General features: G+C 35.7%; 1 protein-coding gene across 1 annotated transcript; it reads right to left on the bottom strand.

Annotated features, from left to right (window-relative positions):
- Positions 1-2084: 2084 nt before the first annotated feature.
- LOC141485103 (uncharacterized) lies at positions 2085-3027 on the bottom strand. Its single transcript, XM_074181119.1, has one exon. It carries the CDS (start codon positions 3025-3027, stop codon positions 2119-2121), a length of 909 nt encoding a protein of 302 aa, XP_074037220.1. The 3' UTR covers positions 2085-2118.
- Between the last annotated feature and the right edge of the window lie 19005 nt (positions 3028-22032).

Below are 22032 nucleotides of genomic sequence, written 5' to 3'. Positions count from 1 at the left end.
AAAACGAGCAAAAATTTATCTCAACTTATCGACAGCTTATCAACTTGTGGTAATACTGGACATAACAAAAACTTCTAACCACTTTGAAAAAGCGTCCAACACAATAAGACAGTATTTACCCATCAAAAGACCTGAATTATCGATATGAATTATCTCCCATACCTCTTTAGGTATTGGCCAAGATTGTAACATTGCTTTATTAGGATTTCTTTGAATTGTGTGACAAATTGTACATGCCTTAAGATGTTTTCAATATCTTTGTTTAGACTAGGCCCTCAAACATATGACCTTGATAGTGACTTCATTTTCACAATGCCCATATGACTATTATGCAGCATACCTAAAATTGTTTCCTGTAAATTTTCTGGAACAATGACACGATGTCCACACATCAATACATTGTTTACAACTGATGATTCTTGTTGTCTTCTGAAATATGGTTTTAAATTAACATCATTTATTTCTTCAGGCCATCCGGACATTGTAAATGTATATACTTTAGATAAAATTTTATCTCTGCAAGTGCTCCTCAATTTTTTTTTAATCAATATCGAATTCTGTGCACCCATTGATATAATTAATGTCTTTAGTTACTTCACTGTGAACTTTTATCAACGGTAACCTAGACAAAAAATCGGCATTATTCTTGCTAGATTGAACATATTTTATATCGATATTAAAACCACCTAAAAAAAAGCATATCTTTGTAATCTATTTGCAGCCATAATAAGAATTCCTTTTTTCGGACCAAATATTGATACTTAAGCCTTATTATCTGTTACTAAAGTGAATTTGTGTCCATACAAAAATTGATAATATCGTTTTACTCCAAACATTATGCTATATGTTTCTTTGTCTATTTGACTCCATCGCTTTTGTTGGTCATTAAGAGATTTAGACGCAAAACAAAAATAGGTCTCTCAACTCCATTTTCAACTCCATATTCTGAAGCGTCAACCGTCAAATTTATAGGAAGTTCGGGATTAAAATGGACTAGAAAATTATTGGATTGTAATATATTTTTAACTTCCCCAAATGAACTTTGACATTATTTTGTCCAACGCCAATCTGTGTTATCTTTAATTAAGTTATAGAGCGGGTGTAAAATTGTGGGTATATTAGGAAAGAAACGATTATAATCGTTCATTGCTCCAATAAATGAACGAATTTGTGATACGTTTTGAGGCACAGGTATATTTTTAATTGCTTCTATTTTTTTGTAGATTTATGTAAACCGTTTGTACTACTAACAAAGCCTATATAAGAAACGGGATCTGCAGAAAACGTACACTTTTCAATTTTGAGTGTCCAAGCACAATCCTGTGAAACACTCAAAACATACTCTAAGTTTTTGACATGTGAATGAAAATCTTTTACATTAATGAGGATATCATTTGTTTGGAATTGGATATTTATCGTCAATCAAAAATGGATTGAGTGTTATTTTATAATCCCCGCAAATACATACAAATAATTTTAATTGACAGTTATTGAAACATCCAACGTCATCGGAAAATACTCCAAAATACTTCAATTAATTAATAAAAGTGTTATAATCTGATATGCGATTCATTTCCTGGAACCCCATATCGAAAGCAGAAATGAAATCGTGACCTAATAACGATACTGTGCTATCTTTTATAACACAAAATTTACCTGCTGGGCCTGATACAACAGCGCTGGAGCGCGCGCTTGCTCCTGGGTGTTATTTACTTCGGCTTTGATAAATATAAAAAAATAATCCTTTGTGAGTAGATATTGTAGTTAACTTGGCCGAATCATTTTCAAGTTCTATCTGTTGATACGCAGAGCTCAAATCAATTTTTGAGAACTGTTGTCCCCCATTCATTTTCGCATATAAGTCGTCAATTCTAGGAATTGGATATTTATCTTCAATCAAACATAGATTGAGTGTTATTTTATAATTCCCGCAAATACGTACTAAACCACATTGCTGCTATCGTGACCTTAGGATTTTTTGCTTTGTTTATATTATTTATATTTCTGTTCTTATATGATTCATTTATTGAAATCAGTACAATCAGTTAACTTATAATTCACAAAAAGGAAATATTTCCCACACATTCAGTCTAGTGTAGGTAGTTATTACAAAGTAACTCAGGAACTAGGACGGAAGCGTTTGGTTGACGTGCGCGACCCAGACCTACTACGGGATCGTTTGACAGACCGATACGAGTATTCGGACTTCGATCTTGACCGGCCTGAACTACGCCTATAATTGCTTCGTGATCTGCCATCAGAATATTTATCCTTAGAATCTCCGCTTCCTGAACGAGAATTTGAGGCCGACCCACTCGAACGTCTGTGCAATCTCTTTCCGTCAATCTTTCTGTTTGATTCGTCCTTGATCGAAGGCGACCTTGATTTAGTACGCGAACGGTGTTCGGAAGAGCTACAGGACCTCCTGGCGAGCTGGTCACTTCTAAACTTCGATCTGGATCTACTCCTACTGCATGAATTGCTGCTACGACTATATGAGCGCGAAGTTCCATTAGGAAGTGAAAGTTCAGAACGACTGTGCAATCTCTTTCCGTCGATCTTTCTGTTTGATTCTTTCTTGGAAGAAGGCGACCTTGAGTTAGTATGCGAACGGTGTTCGGAAGAGCTACAGGACCTCCTGGCGAGCTTGTCACTTCTACACTTCGATCTGGATCTACTGCGTGAACTGCTGCTACGACTATAATATGAGCGCGAACTTCCACTTCCTGGTGTACCACGTTTCGTACGTAATGATGCCCCGTACCTATTGCGGCCAGCAGACCACCGATCGCGACCTTTGGGCTTACCTCTTGCCGCATCCACAGTCACTCGCACTCCCAGAAGTTTGTTGCCGTTCAGTTCGTATATGGCGTCTTTGGCATTTCTATTGCAATCAAATTCCACGAAGGCGAATCCCCTTTTGATAAGAATTTCTCTTATTCTTCCATATCCTTTGAAAAAGTCTTTCAGGTCCCATTCTTTCGTATTACGGGGAATACCACCAATATATACTCTTGAACCTCCCATTTTCTCAATAGAAATAAACTTTGAAGAAGATTTCTAAACTTTATGTCAAACTTCAAATAGAACTGAATGAATGTATCAATCCCGTACTTCTTTTATATAATATTTCGAAGGTATGGATCTATTCAGGTACATGATTTAATTGATTCAGGTACTCAAAATTGAAACTCATCAGGTAGAAAACATTATACCATCTGTACTTTCTAATATTTTAGGTTTTAGTTTTCTCAGTGCTCCTTTGAAATCAGTTTCGTTTATTAACTGCAAAGTGAATGTTTCATTCCATTAACCTGTATTATCATTATTATTCTAATCCAAATTGTATTTAGCTGGTTGTGAACAAAACACTGTCGAGAAAAAATTTGCACAAGCATTAAATATTTCTTCTTCACTAATAGATTCATAATTATAAACAAAACTGTATTTCATCAATTCGGACTTCCATTGTCTAATCTACTATATAAAAATGAATGTTTGTTGGTTGGTTGGTGAGTGATAAACTTCTACATCGCGCAACCGATCGTGATAAAACTTGACATGTATGAGTAATTTTTCATAGAGAAGGTTTTTAGGCTATCCGTTTTTCTGTAACTCGCCACTAGATGGCGCTGTAGAACAATTTTTTGAAAGCACTGTTCTATAACGCTGCGCACGCCTAAGTTCGTTAATTCTGATTCTGTCAAAACATTGAAACAGCAACGATACAGCAACATAGTACTAGTCTACTATATAAAAATGGATGTTTGTTGGTTGGTTGGTAAGTGATAAACTTCTACATCGCTCAACCGATCATGATGAAACTTGACAGGTATGAGTAATTTTTCATAGAGAAGGTTTTTAGGCTATCAAAAATGGATGTTTGTCATTTATTCATTCATTAACGGGTAACACCCAAATAAGTTCAAGAGATTTCACAGTAAATTATATGAATAGAGCAAATAATTACATTTAACTTACTTGCTTAAAGTAAAACTAATTCATTAATAAAGAATAACAGTGAGAATATAAATTTACTGAATTGGAATATAAATTAAATAAATGAATGAGTAAGATACGGAAAATTCAATAATTGAGGATGTTTAAATTTATTACCATTTATATTTTATTTCTTAGCGAGCATAATGTCAACTTAAATTTTGTTTCGTTCAATGAAAAGAAGTCCAGATCGACTTTATTACCTTCAATAGCAACTCTAGACAGGGGAGAATGTTTACCGTAGTTACAACGATGAAAATCTATTACAAATGTTTCTGTATTCCTTGTACTTCTAGAAGGAACATGTAAGCTAATTTGTGCTAGCAATGAAGGGCAGTTAATAAGAGAATTTAATAATTGGAATAAGAGTTTTAAGTCAGTTTCGTCTCTACGACTACTTAGCTTCATCATATCTGCAACCCTACGAATATCATCCAATGAATGGTCCCTCTAGGGCATTTTTATCTTGAACGCCAAAAATTTAAGAAATTTGTTTTATACCCGTTCAATGTTAACGTCATGACTTTCATAGGTGGGTGACCAAATGGAACTGCAATAATCTAAGACTGATCTTACCAGGGTAAAATACAGCATTTTTATACAGTCAATATTAGAAAAGTCCTTGGAAGTACGACAAATGAAGCCTAGCATTTTCTTTGCTTTGTTCATAATATAATTATAATGTAGGTGAAAGTCCAGTTTTTTATCCATTACTACTCCTAAATCAGTTACAAATTCGACACATGTTAAAAGTTCTCCCAATATGTAGTAATCATGGTTTACAGGTGTAAGTACTCGATAGTACGTCATATATTCACATTTATTCACGTTGAGATTCATATCATTTTGTGAACACCATTCACTAAATCTGTTTGAATCTGTTTGTAATACCAAGCAATTATCTGGTGTTTGAATTGTCTTGAACATTTTTAAATCATCTGCAAAGAGTAAGATATCAGTATATTTCAAGTTAACTCTGATATCATTATTAAAAATGTGGAAAAGATACGGCTCTAGATGCATTTCTTGTGGTACACCTGATAAAACGTTAATTTCGTGAGATATGAATTCCTTGACTTTTACATATTGATATCTGTTACTAGTATAGTATATCAGCCATTCCAATAGTTTTCCACAAAATCCAATTGCTTTCCATTTCTCACATAAAATGAATGGTTCAGTGTGTCAAATGCTTTGGAAAAGTCAGTATAGATGACATACATCTACTTGATGTTTCTGCTCCAAAGCATTCAACACATACTATGAAAATAACAGTGGGTTGGACATTGTTGATCTGCCTGTGGTAAAACCATGTTGTTCATTTATAAGAACTTGATTAACTGAATCTTTGATTCCGTCACATACTGTGGACCCAAGCACTTTGGGTATAGCACTGATAATACTTATTGGAACCCCATATCGAAAGCAGAAATGAAATCGTGACCTAATAACGATACTGTGCTATCTTTTATAACACCTGCTGGGCCTGATACAACAGCGCTGGAGCGCGCGCTTGCTCCTGGGTGTTGTTTACTTCGGCTTTGATGAATATAAAAAAATAATCCTTTGTGAGTAGATATTGTGGTTAACTTGGCCGAATCATTTTCAAGTTCTGTCTGTTGATACGCAGAGCTCAAATCAATTTTTGAGAACTGTTGTCCCCCATTCATTTTCGCACATAAGTCGTCAATTCTAGGAATTGGATATTTATCTTCAATCAAACATAGATTGAGTGTTATTTTATAATCCCCGCAAATACGTACTAAACCACATTGCTGCTATCGTGACCTTAGGATTTTTTGCTTTGTTTATATTATTTATATTTCTGTTCTTATTTGATTCATTTATTGAAATCAGTACAATCAGTTAACTTATAATTCACAAAAAGGAAATATTTCCCACACATTCAGTCTAGTGTAGGTAGTTATTACAAAGTTACTCAGGAACTAGGACGAAAGCGCTTGGTTGACGTGTGCGACCCAGACCTACTACGGGATCGTTTGACAGACCGATACGAGTATTCGGACTTCGATCTTGACCGGCCTGAACTACGCCTATTATTGCTTCGTGATCTGCCATCAGAATATTTATCCTTAGGATCTCCGCTTCCTGAACGAGAATTTGAGGCCGACCCACTCGAACGTCTGTGCAATCTCTTTCCATCGATCTTCCTGTTTGATTCGTCCTTGATCGAAGGCGACCTTGATTTAGTACGCGAACGGTGTTCGGAAGAGCTACAGGACCTCCTGGCGAGCTGGTCACTTCTAAACTTCGATCTGGATCTACTCCTACTGCATGAATTGCTGCTACGACTATATGAGCGCGAAGTTCCATTAGGAAGTGGAAGTTCAGAACGACTGTGCAATCTCTTTCCGTCGATCTTTCTGTTTGATTCTTTCTTGGAAGAAGGCGACCTTGAGATAGTATGCGAACTGTGTTCGGAAGAGCTACAGGACCTCCTGCCGAGCTTGTCACTTCTACACTTCGATCTGGATCTACTGCGTGAACTGCTGCTACGACTATAATATGAGCGCGAACTTCCACTTCCTGGTGTACCACGTTTCGTACGTAATGATGCCCCGTACCTATTGCGGCCAGCAGACCACCGATCGCGACCTTTGGGCTTACCTCTTGCCGCATCCACAGTCACTCGCACTCCCAGAAGTTTGTTGCCGTTCAGTTCGTATATGGCGTCTTTGGCATTTCTACTGCCATCAAATTCCACGAAGGCGAATCCCCTTTTGATAAGAATTTCTCTTATTCTTCCATATCCTTTGAAAAAGTCTTTCAGGTCCCATTCTTTCGTATTACGGGGAATACCACCAATATATACTCTTGAACCTCCCATTTTCTCAATAGAAATAAACTTTGAAGAAGATTTCTAAACTTTATGTCAAACTTCAAATAGAACTGAATGAATGTATCAATCCCGTACTTCTTTTATATAATATTTCGAAGGTATGAATCTATTCAGGTACATGATTTAATTGATTCAGGTACTCAAAATTGAAACTCATCAGGTAGAAAACATTATACCATCTGTACTTTCTAATATTTTAGGTTTTAGTTTTCTCAGTGCTCCTTTGAAATCAGTTTCGTTTATTAACTGCAGAGTGAATGATTCATTCCATTAAGCTGTATTATCATTATTATTCTAATCCAAATTGTATTTAGCTGGTTGTGAACAAAACACTGTCGAGAAAAAATTTGCACAAGCATTAAATATTTCTTCTTCACTAACAGATTCATAATTATAAACAAAACTGTATTTCATCAATTCGGACTTCCATTGTCTAATCTACTATATAAAAATGAATGTTTGTTGGTTGGTTGGTGAGTGATAAACTTCTACATCGCTCAACCGATCGTGATAAAACTTGACATGTATGAGTAATTTTTCATAGAGAAGGTTTTTAGGCTATCCGTTTTTCTGTAACTCGCCGCTAGATGGCGCTGTAGAACAATTTTTTGAAAGCACTGTTCTATAACGCTGCGCACGCCTAAGTTCGTTAATTCTGATTCTGTCAAAACATTGAAACAGCAACGATACAGCAACATAGTACTAGTCTACTATATAAAAATGGATGTTTGTTGGTTGGTTGGTAAATGATAAACTTCTACATCGCTCAACCGATCATGATGAAACTTGACAGGTATGAGTAATTTTTCATAGAGAAGGTTTTTAGGCTATCAAAAATGGATGTTTGTCATTTATTTATTCATTAACGGGTAACACCCAAATAAGTTCAAGAGATTTCACAGTAAATTATATGAATAGAGCAAATAATTACATTTAACTTACTTGCTAAAAGTAAAACTTATTTATTAATGAAGAATAACAGTGAGAATATGAATTTACTGAATTGGAATATTAATTAAATTAATGAATGAGTAAGATATGGAAAATTCAGTAATTGAGGATGTTTAAATTTATTACCATTTATATTTTATTTCTTAGCGAGCGTAATGCCAACTTAAATTTTGTTTCGTTCAATGAAAAGAAGTCCAGATCAACTTTATTACCATCAATAGCAACTCTAGACAGGGGAGAATGTTTACCGTAGTTACAACGATGAAAATCTATTACAAATGTTTCTGTATTCCTTGTACTTCTAGAAGGAATATGTAAGCTAATTTGTGCTAGCAATGAAGGGCAGTTAATAAGAGAATTTAATAATTGGAATAAGAGTTTTAAGTCAGTTTCGTCTCTACGATTACTTAGCTTCATTATATCTGCAACCCTACGAATATCATCTAATGAATGGTCCCTCAAGGGCATTTTTATCTTGAACGCCAAAAATTTAAGAAATTTGTTTTGTACCCGTTCAATGTTAACGTCATGACTTTCATAGGTGGGTGACCAAATGGAACTGCAATAATCTAAGACTGATCTTACCAGGGTAAAATACAGCATTTTTATATAGTCAATATTAGAAAAGTCCTTGGAAGTACGACAAATGAAGCCTAGCATTTTCTTTGCTTTGTTCATAATATAATTATAATGTAGGTGAAAGTCCAGTTTTTTATTCATCACTACTCCTAAATCAGTTACAAATTCGACACATGTTAAAAGTTCTCCCAATATGTAGTAATCATAGTTTACAGGTGTAAGTACTCGATAGTACGTCATACATTCACATTTATTCACGTTGAGATTCATATCATTTTGTGAACACCATTCACTAAATCTGTTTGAATCTGTTTGTAATACCAAGCAATCATCTGGTGTTTGAATTGTCTTAAACATTTTTAAATCATCTGCAAAGAATAAGATATCAGTATATTTCAAGTTAACTCTGAAATCATTATTAAAAATGTGGAAAAGAAACGGCTCTAGATGCATTTCTTGTGGTACACCTGATAAAACGTTAATTTCGTGAGATATGAATTCCTTGACTTTTACATATTGAGATCTGTTACTAATATAGTATATCCGCCATTCCAATAGTTTTCCACAAAATCCAATTGCTTTCCATTTCTCACATAAAATTGAATGGTTAAGTGTGTCAAATGCTTTGGAAAAGTCAGTATAGATGACATCTACTTGATGTTTCTGCTCCAAAGCATTCAACACATACTATGAAAATAACAGTGGGTTGGACATTGTTGATCTGCCTGTGGTAAAGCCATGTTGTTCATCTATAAGAACTTGATTAACTGAATCTTTGATTTTGTCTCATACTGTGGACCCAAGCACTTTGGGTATAGCACTGATAATACTTATTGGGCGATAATTCTGTATATTAGCTTCATCACCAGATTTATGAATAGGTGTTATGAAGCTTGATTTCCAGTATAGAGGAAATATACCAAATTTCAGAGAAGAAGAGAAAAGCGCTGACTTTTGACTTTTTTCAAACCGCTTGTGTGCCCATGTTCTTTTCTTTTGTTAAGTATATCAAGTCACTCGAAAACCAATGAGAAAACTTTGATTTTCCAAATCACACAACGGGAATAAAAGTATGCATACCATAAAACAGCACCTTGTAAAAATTATCTACTACCTTATCTATGTTAGTTATATTACCCTATAGTTCGTTCCAGTTTATTCCGGCCAAGTAATGATTTAGACGTATATAGTCGCCTATTTTAAAATTGTATCTAAAGCTATTAAGAATTAATTCTGCATGGACATTTTCAAAATTGACAACTATATTTAGAGCTGGGTGGTATGCATCACAAGGTAATAGATCATCATTTGACAATTCCACGGTGACACTTTCATTTACATTTGAAAAAATCAAATCCAAAATATAGCCATAGCAGTTTTTAATTGTGTTCATTTGAGAGAAATTATGAAAAGCAAAGTTATCTGCAATGGTTTGTGCCATATTACTTATAGTTATATTTGTGGAAGTGATACACAACCCCAACTCATTATTATACCAATCCACGTTCGGCAAATTGTAGTCACCTGTTAGAATTATTTTATGATCCGGAAAACGATTTCTAATGTCATCAATAGCTCCAGGAAAGTAGACACTACCAATTATTAGTTTGTCTTTATCATAACAAATTTCCACAAAAACTTGTTCGATATTATTCTGTGTGACTGAATTAGGCTAACAAGAAAATAACTTTTTGATACCAATCAACACTCCTCCGCCTCTAGACTTACTACTGGTTATATGTGATCTGCCCTTCCTGAATATATTAAAATTTGACAAACCAATCTCGCTATCTTTCAAATCCTCGTGTAACCAACTTTCAGTAAAAATAATAATATCATAATCACAGGTTGCTACATTACAAACTAAAGTTTTGATTTTAGTTCGAATACCGCGCGTGGATGTTCAATTTCCGCTAAGGTGATGTGTTACCCTTATTTATACGTTTTTTCTTTACATTCCACTGACAATCCACGCAGATATTTTTTGTTTAATTTATTTAATTAATTTTTTTATTTAATTTAGTTCATTTATTTAATCTTCCTCTTGAAGATGGTGATCGAAACACGTGTTGAGGTGTTAAAAATAACGATTTGGTGTTGGGAAAGAACTCCAGTAATATTCATTACTACACCAAAGGTTCCAAACAGTGCATCATAAGTATTTACTGTAATGTCTAGGGTTTCAACAATAAAATGCCATTTAGGTAATTGCTATATTTCCAAAAGTAGACAAATACAATACTGTACAACACTCATGAATCTCCCAATGGGACTCTATTCAGAATAAGAAAGGAGTAGGGATGACATGCAAATCTCGTTGAAATAAAATACTAACTACAGGATGTCACACTTTTCCCTTCTTATTTTGTTTATATACAATTGGAAGAAAAAATAATTTCTGGGAAATGTAACTTGCACATAAAAAAACCTAAAAAATAACATTCTTTGTTTTTTATTGGTAAGTCATCTCGAATAAAATTAATAACGTAATCGATCAGGCGACTTCCTCACTCTTTTTGGACGATTACTTATCAAACATAATGTGCGCATCGATGTTGAGGTGTTAGCTTCACATTCTTCAATACTATCTCGCCCATCATGATCATAATGAATTATATTATCATCAACACTTACCGGCAATTCATTTTCGCGAAAATTTTCTTTCAAAACTTGTTCATTTTCAAAAGTGATTTGTTTATTGGCGGAATTACAAACACTTTACTCAATATTTGAGATATCACAGAGTATCAGTTGGTTCTGATGTCGTTTCCACGTCAAGTTAGTTCCATAAACTTTCACTAGATAGAAAATGTTTGCCAAAATTTTCAGAATATGACCAACTGACCATGTTGGTTTCATAAGGTTACGATAATCTTCAGCATGAACACCTCCTCTAAAATATTTTGAATTCTTCTTCTGTGATTTTTGCAAATTATTGTTCACAGTAGAAATCTCTTTAGGAGGTTTCTCAATATTTTCTGGTTTGAGTCAATCAAATCTAGATCTAATCTGTCTACCTAAAAACAGACGAGAAGGCGATTCACCTGTGGAACAATGTTCTGTTATTCTATAAGTCATCAAAAACCTATTCAGAGAACGATTAAAGTCTCTATGATTATCACATGCCTTCATTTCTTTGATGAGAAAATTTTTCACAGTTTTAACCCTATTTTCTGCAGCGACATATGATGCTGCATGGTATGCAGGTGATGTCACATGTTTGATACCATTTTGTTTCAAAGAAAATTCAAATTCATCTGGAACTGATTGACGGCCATTGTCCGACACAAGTATTTTTGGTATACCAAAACGAGCAAAAATTTATCGTAATACTGGACATAACAAAAACTTCTAACCACTTTGAAAAAGCGTCCAACACAATAAGACAGTATTTACCCATCAATAGACCTAAATTATCGATATGAATTATCTCCCATACCTCTTTAGGTATTGGCCAAGATTGTAACATTGCTTTATTAGGATTTCTTTGAATTGTGTGACAAATTGTACATGCCTTACAGATGTTTTCAATATCTTTGTTTAGACTAGGCCCTCAAACATATGACCTTGATAGTGACTTCATTTTCACAATGCCCATATGACTATTATGCAGCATACCTAAAATTGTTTCCTGTAAATTTTCTGGAACAATGACACGATGTCCACACATCAATACATTGTTTACAACTGATGATTCTTGTTGTCTTCTGAAATATGGTTTTAAATTAACATCATTTATTTCTTTAGGCCATCCGGACATTGTAAATGTATATACTTTAGATAAAATTTTATCTCTGCAAGTGCTCCTCAATTTTTTTTGATTCGATATCGAATTCTGTGCACCCATTGATATAATTAATGTCTTTAGTTACTTCACTGTGAACTTTTATCAACGGTAACCTAGACAAAAAATCGGCATTATTCTTGCTAGATTGAACATATTTTATATCGATATTAAAACCATCTAAAAAACAAGCACATCTTTGTAATCTATTTGCAGCCATAATAAGAATTCCTTTTTTCGGACCAAATATTGATACTTAAGCCTTATTCTCTGTTACTAAAGTGAATTTGTGTCCATACAAAAACTGATAATATCGTTTTACTCCAAACATTATGCTATATGCTTCTTTGTCTATTTGACTCCATCGCTTTTGTTGGTCATTAAGAGTTTTAGACGCAAAACAAAAATAGGTCTCTCAACTCCATTTTCTCCATATTCTGAAGCGTCAACCGTCAAATTTATAGGAAGTTCGGGATTAAAATGGACTAGAAAATTATTGGATTGTAATATATTTTCAACTTCCCGAAATGAACTTTGACATTCTTTTGTCCAACGCCAATCTGTGTTATCTTTAATTAAGTTATAGAGCGGGTGTAATATTGTGAGTATATTAGGGATGAATGATTATAATAGTTTATTGTTCCAATAAATGAACGAATTTGTGATACATTTTGAGGCACAGGTATATTTTTTATTGCTTCTATTTTTTTTGTAGATTTATGTAAACCGTTTTTACTAATAACAAAGCCTATATAAGAAACGGGATCTGCAAAAAAAGTACACTTTTCAATTTTGATTGTCCAAGCACAATCCTGTGAAACACTCAAAACATACTCTAAGTATTTGACATGTGAATGAAAATCTTTTTCAGTAATGAGGATACCATCTGTTGATACGCAGAGCTCAAATTAATTTTTGAGAACTAGTGCCCCCCATTCATTTTCGCATATAAGTCGTTAATTCTAGGAATTGGATATTCATCGTCAATCAAAAATGGATTGAGTGTTATTTTACAATCCCCGCAAATACATACAAATAATTTTAATTGACATTTATTGAAACATCCAACGTCATCGGAAAATACTCCAAAATACTTCAATTCGTTAATAAAAGTGTTATAATCTGATATGCGATTCATTTCCTGAAACCCCATATCGAAAGCAAAAATGAAATTGTGACCTAATAACGATACTGTGCTATCATTTATAACACCTGCTGGGCCTGATACAACAGCGCTGGAGCGCGCGCTTGCTCCTGGGTGTTGTTTACTTCGGCTTTGATGAATATAAAAAAATAATCCTTTGTGAGTAGATATTGTGGTTAACTTGGCCGAATCATTTTCAAGTTCTATCTGTTGATACGCAGAGCTCAAATCAATTTTTGAGAACTGTTGTCCCCCATTCATTTTCGCATATAAGTCGTCAATTCTAGGAATTGGATATTTATCTTCAATCAAACATAGATTGAGTGTTATTTTATAATCCCCGCAAACACGTACTAAACCACATTGCTGCTATCGTGACCTTAGGATTTGTTGCTTTGTTTATATTATTTATATTTCTGTTCTTATATGATTCATTTATTGAAATCAGTACAATCAGTTAACTTATAATTCACAAAAAGGAAATATTTCCCACACATTCAGTCTAGTGTAGGTAGTTATTACAAAGTAACTCAGGAACTAGGACGAAAGCGCTTGGTTGACGTGTGCGACCCAGACCTACTACGGGATCGTTTGACTGACCGATACGAGTATTCGGACTTCGATCTTGACCGGCCTGAACTACGCCTATAATTGCTTCGTGATCTGCCATCAGAATATTTATCCTTAGGATCTCCGCTTCCTGAACGAGAATTTGAGGCCGACCCACTCGAACGTCTGCGCAATCTCTTTCCGTCGATCTTTCTGTTTGATTCGTCCTTGATCGAAGGCGACCTTGATGTAGTACGCGAACGGTGTTCGGAAGAGCTACAGGACCTCCTGGCGAGCTGGTCACTTCTAAACTTCGATCTGGATCTACTCCTACTGCATGAATTGTTGCTACGACTATATGAGCGCGAGGTTCCATTAGGAAGTGGAAGTTCAGAACGACTGTGCAATCTCTTTCCGTCGATCTTTCTGTTTGATTCTTTCTTGGAAGAAGGCGACCTTGAGTTAGTATGCGAACTGTGTTCGGAAGAGCTACAGGACCTCCTGCCGAGCTTGTCACTTCTACACTTCGATCTGGATCTACTGCGTGAACTGCTGCTACGACTATAATATGAGCGCGAACTTCCACTTCCTGGTGTACCACGTTTCGTACGTAATGATGCCCCGTACCTATTGCGGCCAGCAGACCACCGATCGCGACCTTTGGGCTTACCTCTTGCCGCATCCACAGTCACTCGCACTCCCAGAAGTTTGTTGCCGTTCAGTTCGTATATGGCGTCTTTGGCATTTCTACTGCCATCAAATTCCACGAAGGCGAATCCCCTTTTGATAAGAATTTCTCTTATTCTTCCATATCCTTTGAAAAAGTCTTTCAGGTCCCATTCTTTCGTATTACGGGGAATACCACCAATATATACTCTTGAACCTCCCATTTTTTCAATAGAAATAAACTTTGAAGAAGATTTCTAAACTTTATGTCAAACTTCAAATAGAACTGAATGAATGTATCAATCCCGTACTTCTTTTATATAATATTTCAAAGGTATGAATCTATTCAGGTACATGATTTAATTGATTCAGGTACTCAAAATTGAAACTCATCAGGTAGAAAACATTACACCATCTGTACTTTCTAATATTTTAGGTTTTAGTTTTCTCAGTGCTCCATTGAAATCAGTTTCGTTTATTGACTGCAAAGTGAATGTTTCATTCCATTAACCTGTATTATCATTATTATTCTAATCCAAATGATGAGTGGATCAAGGTGAAACTTGCCATCTCTCTCTCTCCCGATATAAAAAAACATAATTGTATAATCACGTTATTCAGTGTGGTACGAGACGGAATCCAAAAGAATTGCATGTTTCCCAGTTTGAATCTGCTAAAATAAATTTGTGACGGCCTTAGGATTTTTAGTTTATATTATTTATATTTTTGTTATTAGATGATATATGGGTCGCCATCTATTGTAAAAAAACTTCGAATCCACGAATTGTAGACCTGAAGGTTAAAATGTTGAACTCGACTACGACTTCTGTGCATTTTTAGTAAATTTACTAATTAAATGATATAGATAATTATAATGATATATCTATATCATTTAATTGAAGACGAATTTCCACAAAATAAATAAGTCATCAATATCACAAAGTAAATCTACTATTATGTTGTTTATTCGTCTCTACAGACCATATGCAAACCTGGATGCTCTTCTGCCTCAGTTATTTGACAGATTGGATATTCAATGGGCCCATTCAACAATTTTTTTTATATCATAATTTGAAAGTTTATGTTTCAAATAGTACATCTGCAAAAAATCTGAATTTTCACTCTTTATTTTCCCCCTCAAATTAATTGTTAAATGTGGCGATCACCGAAACGAGGCGTGGTCAAATTTGATGTCACATCAGTCGACTCGGCGACAAGGGAGTGCTGGCGAATAAGCGAAATACGTGTGCTAAAACTGCTAAAGCCGTAGAAAGCAAGTTGTGTATTGTTTACTGAAGTGTGTCAACTGCGTGAATATGAATAATGATAAAAAATGACGTTACAAGTATTGCATCGTTCCTAAATGTAAAGGCCCCATAGACGTCGTTCTTTTTCGACAGGATTACCCGACGTGCAAAACTGTTCGGGTAATCCGGTCGGTGTGTGGCAAAAAACCGTCCTGATTGCCGGCGTTCCAAATTACCTGTTGTGATCTGATTTTTGACGACGGTTTTGAATGGGATCGTGCAAGTCGGCCCGTATGTGGTAGGCACACCGCTAGTCACCAAGTAGATTTTGAATACCAGTAGTGTGCGTTTTCAGTGTATATAAAATGAGTGATTTGAGGCAATGCAATTAGGAAAGTTCCATTTATTTTCAAAGTCCTTGGAAATAGTTTTCCATTCTTCTGCAGTTTTGGGAAACTGAAACAAAGAGATACTCTTATTCTAGCGCATAGTTCAGAAATTTGAAATGAAAGATAGTGAACTTTATAGGTGTATATGTTACTTATGTTGTGACCATTCTTTATGTGGTCGTAAATTGAATTGATAACGATACAAATTATGAAAAAACTACCCAACATTTGTTTCATTGTAATTACGATTTCTATTTTTTCACAGGAAGAAATAGACTCTCAAGCAAATTCACTACAATCTCCGCAATCCATTAGCGATTTAGAGACAATGAAACGACCGTCGTCAAGCCAGTCGAGTACATCATCATTGCCTACAGCTAGTGTGAGAGCAAAAAGACCCTGCAGGAGCAAAGCTGATGAAGTGCTGGAAAAAGTCAGCCGAAAGTTGGATAGTGATGACAAGTTTTCTGTGGCAGGAAAAAACATCGCAAACAAATTGAGAGAGTTATCAGGAGAAACCGCATTAATAGCGGAAAAATTTATATCAGACATACTTTTTGAGGCTGCGTTGTTGGGAAATCTTTTCCGAAATACGAAAATGACTTTGTCTAATGGTACATATCAACAACCTCCTGCCCAGCAACCAAACAGTAATAATACATTTAATGATATCAATTATGACAGAAATGTCGGAACGTATTTTTCACATTTCGAACCAGATTTCAATTTACCATAAAAATACGAAACTCAACTGATTCTATTCTGTTCACATAAACTTCCATTCCATATTTTTATGTATAAAGTAAGTAAACATGTGATAAAATAAGTTTTTTTCTTACCTTCAAATAATCTTTTTTTAAAACATAGTATATAGCTTTACAGGTTTCAGGTATGATGTGTCCCAAAGCTTGAGGAGATATTATCGCTGAAAATTTCAAATCTTCGTAGCTTCTTCCGGTAGCGATAAATCTCAATGTGGCAGTCAGACGTTCATGGGGGGTTATACTTTGTCTCATGAGAGTGTCCTCTTTCTTGATTAAAGGCGTTACTAACTCAAGAAGTTCTAGGTACGTGTCTTCATCCATTCTCAGATAATTAAACCAATCACCTGGTTCTAACCGCAGATCCGCCAATAAATTAATGTGAGAGAATTGTTTCCTTTTTAGAAACCACTCTTTTGCCCATTTAGAGCGTTTTCTCTTAGCATATTTAACTTTTATTGCTAAAACCGCAGCTAACGCCACTGTCGTCTCCATGACAATGACAATACTGAAGGAAAACTGACCCGAGCAGTGTGTGGGCGCCACCACGGTTCGTGATTGCCTGAACAGTTTTGCACGTCGGGTAATCCAGTCGAAAAAGAACGACGTCTATGGGGGCCTTAAGAATTCTTCGGTAACTGCACCAGATAAAATTTTTATTTTACTGTTACGAAAGTTATGGCAGCGCGCTATGCGGAGGGTCGACTTTGTATCTCCCAAGGGGGCGCATTTTTGTTGCGAAGATCATTTCAATTTAGGTATGAATGATAATGATTAACAAAAAAAAATTATACTTTACTCTGAGCACTACTTTGAATTTTAGATTGAAATAGAATTAGAAAATTAGATGTATATCGAAACTATGAAAGTGGGAAAAATTATATTGAAACCAGGCGTAATTCCGCATATATTTGATTGCCAGATTGATAGACCGACGGCCCATACATCTAAAGCTCCTCCACTGTTTGTTCAAAAAAAGATGAAACAAATTATTTTGAATACTTGTAACGATATCGCTGAAAATCAAATTATGTGTGATGAAGCAGGTACACAGGAAAAGATCTTTGATGTTGGAATTCAAGTTAATAAACCGGTTTTTCGAAGATCAAAAGCCAAACAGACCGTAAATATTATATAACACCGAAAAAGAAATCGTTCTAAGGAAATAGAAAATACAGAAAGTATTGGAAAAAATTACTACTAAGTTCCCCCAAGGACAATGATAGTTTGAGTACTTCAGACATGACTTCTGTTGATACATCATCAGATTCTACTTTGTCTGGAATATTAGTTAAAGACTGGAAATCGATAAACAATATTGAGCGAAGATCTATTTATGTCATAGAGAAAAATCCGTAATCCTTGGAATCCCAATTGAATTGATTACAGGCTCGGTTGCCACCGCTCGAAGCTCGTTTTTTGCCTGGTGTGACGTCAAGATGTACCGCGGGCGATCTCACATTTTCAATTGCTCTTGCTCAGTTGTTAATTGACATATAAACCGAAAAATTTTGTGGGATACTTGGGAGATGATTTACTTTTATAATATATAATTTTCAATAAAAAACTAAATTAGCCTGAATGAGCCCATTGGGATATTTAAATATAGATTTGATGTCTGAATCAAATCCACATTTCCAACTTGAATACTTGCTAGATTCCTATGGCCATAAAATAACCGTCATTAGCTTCACTGGAGTAACTGCACAACCATCTACATGCATAGATAATATAATTTCAAAACAATCTGATAAGCTCCTTCATGGAAATTTATTTATTGAAATCAGTACATTCAGTTAACTTATGATACACAAAAAGGTAATATTTCCCACACACATTCAATCTAGTATTTGCAGTTATTACAAAGTAACGGAAGTAATTCAGGAACTAGGTTTAAAGCATTTGGCTGATGTGTGTGACCCAGACCTATTACGGGATCGTTTGACAGACCGATACGAGCACTGGGACTTCCAATTCGTATATGGCGTAATTGACATTTCTGCTGCCATCAAATCCCACGAAGGCGAATCCCCTCTTGATAAGAATTTCTCTTCCATATCCTTCGAAAAAGTGTTCCAGGTCCCTTTCTTTCGTATCACGGGAAATACCACCAACATACACCCTTGATCCTCCCATTTTTTCAATAGAAATGAGGTTTAAAGAAAATTTCTAAACTTTATGTCAGCACTTGTTATTCACAAACTTCAAATAGAACTGAATGTATGTATCAATCCTGTACTTCTTTTATATAACATTTTTTAAACTCTGAAATTCAAACGTAACGATTCCGTTAGTGCTAATTATTACTTACTGTATAGCTACCATAAGTCAATCCTCATATAATCTGAATCAGAATAATTAATTTGGCAGAATTACTCGTTATTCAAAAAACTATTTGCAGCACCTTCAAAATGCCTTGATGACAAGTTTTTTCTGAGAATATATGAATGATTTCTAATATGTAATTGACAGGTTTCCTTAATGAAATACATTCTTGGAAACAAATTCGACTGGAGAACAAGTGCAGTTCAGAAACAACCCACACTATATGTCCCATTCGTCCCTCTGACGAAAACCAGTCCAAAGGGTAGGGGAGGAAGGCTCCAGCCTGAAAGAAATCAAGATGACTACCGCCATGTTCATTATTTCTAATTCATTGATTGATTCTTCATAGTTAAGTGGAAAAACAATTTTTAACATTGTGAAGAGAATGAAGAAATGTATAGTTTATGTAGTTATTGTCGATAAAACGTGCGCCAAAAAGGGTGTTGTAGTTCTAGTACTTTGTAAAAGTCTTCGTCTTCAATTTATTTCACATCAGAAGATCCAAATTTCATGCCCGTGTAGTGATAATCATGAAAAGGTTATATGACATATGATGGGCCACAGGTACAATTCCAGAGCTGCGTTTTTTGGCCTAGATGGATATAGTGAAAGGGCGCTTTCATGAAATGAGTCACAGGGGATCAACTTCCGAAGCCACACACCTGTGTTGCTTACCTACCTGACGGAGGCCATCACCGACTGACCTCCGAACAGGTCGTCACTAGATAGAGGAAAATGAACCATGGTCTGTCAACCTTGCTATGGAATATTCTCCATAAGGAAAAGTGAGGCCCTGGTCAAACATGGACCTTCGCTGTTGACGATGGATTCATGGCCGTGCTGGCGAGGATGGGTTTCAGACCACATTTTGGTATTGGCAGATCTCATTCCACCCATGAACCCGGGCACACCCTCTCAGCAAGAATCTACTCAACCTAGTCACTCTAGTATACCCGTTAGAGTAAATGAAGCGAGATCGAGTAGAAATCCACGTATGGGGAGGAGTTCGATCAAACCTCCACCCAAACATAGGGGTGGAACCTGGGAAAACAGCTGAGTTCTCAGAAGACGAAGACGGCTATTGTCTTGTCGAGAAAACCAGGAAAAAAGGCCGGACTTTGCTCTCTGAAAGCAAAGATGAAAATTGACTCGTCAAAGGGATTCAAAAAACCAGCAGGCAACTCAGAGACAGCAGATTTCCTCACTTCATCAACTGAGCCACCCTCCTCTCCCGCCATCCATCGATCCCGGGTGAGGAGGGTGGAGGTGTCCTCAAGGGCCCCCATCTCCTCCCTCCTAGGGTCGAGGAGTTCTAAGTTTGCGGCAACACTTCGTTAGCTTCAAGTGTTTGCAGGCAAACTCACAATAGGCCAAGGCCGCTTCATACGTCCTTGGTAAAAACTTCAAGGACGAATTATTCCATCTTGCTTTCCTGCAGGAACCATGGACAGGAATGTCAGGCAATATTCCTGGTGAGGTAATGGCGTGTCTGGGGTGAAACTTAGAGCATGTCTGGTTATCAGGAAAGGTATTATTTATTTTTTGCTTACAGGCTTCTGCACCCAAGACGTGGTAGCCATCCAAATTTGCCTATCGGGCAAGACGAGTGAGATGAATATCATCGCTTGCTCCGCCTACTTTCAGGGAGATTCGGATACCGTACCTCCTTTAGCTGTTAGACGACTTATCGACTATAGCAAAAGGAACAACAAATCTTAATAGGATGTGACGCCGCCAGTTCGCACCATACAGCATGGGTCAGCACGAATATAAACCGTAGAGGTGGGTTATTCTTCGATTATATACTAAAAAAAAGACTGTCTGTAATCAATGAGGGTTCGGAACCAACTTTTGTCACTAGTAATAGGCAAGAGTTATTAGACTTAACTATCAGCTCACATTCTCTGAGCAACAAGATACACCATTGGTTTGTATCTACTGAACCTTCTTGTTCAGACCATAGATATATTCTTTTCAATATTGAAATAGGTCTAAGACCATTAGTGAAATATCGTGACTCAAAATCTACTGATTGGATTGGGTGTAAGAATTATATCCAATCGTACTTTGAGGACGGATTCATTACTATTCACAGTTGTAATGATCTCATCCTATTATGCGAACTGTCCACTGAGATAATAATCCAAAGAGATAATCGTAACTCTTCTTGGTGAAACGATAGCCTGGAAATGCAAAGAGAAATTCGACGATTATTCAGTTGAGCTGAAGAATTGGGTAACTGGGAGATTTATAAAACTAATCTAACGACATACAACAAGGAAATTGGAAGGGCAAAATTTGTGAAAATGAATGTTTTCTTAAACATTTACCCAAAAGATATCTACAAACATAACCTTAGCCTTGCCTTCTGGAGTGGCTAGAGATCTATAATCATTTGTCTCTACTCTCAAAGGTTTATAGGGATTTTTTGGAACTTCCACAAGTATCTTCATTCTATTTATGTCAGCATCTGTAATACTAGATAGAGTCTCACTAGTATCTTCTAGACAGTTAGTTCTTTCTGCCTATGTGAAATACTGAAGAGTAAATGTGTTTTTGAAAGCTATGATAATTTGCATAGGAGTTGGGTTTCTGGCATTTCCACAAGTATTTCTAAGTTGACCAAACAGTCCTGATTTATATTCCTCGACAATATGTAGTAGTGTCCTTCACTATGTAGGTCTTCACAAAGTTGCAGAAATTCCGAAATTGTTATATGCCACCCCTCAATGAATCATATTTGTCCAGTCGTGTTTTTTCCTTATTTTGATATAACAG

Source organism: Leptinotarsa decemlineata, unplaced genomic scaffold, assembly GCF_025532065.1.
Source record: "Leptinotarsa decemlineata unplaced genomic scaffold, Ldec_3_MD MMD2_tig00026307_RagTag_RagTag, whole genome shotgun sequence".
Lineage (NCBI taxonomy): Eukaryota > Metazoa > Arthropoda > Insecta > Coleoptera > Chrysomelidae > Leptinotarsa > Leptinotarsa decemlineata.
This window is presented reverse-complemented; position numbering and strand designations above follow the sequence as displayed.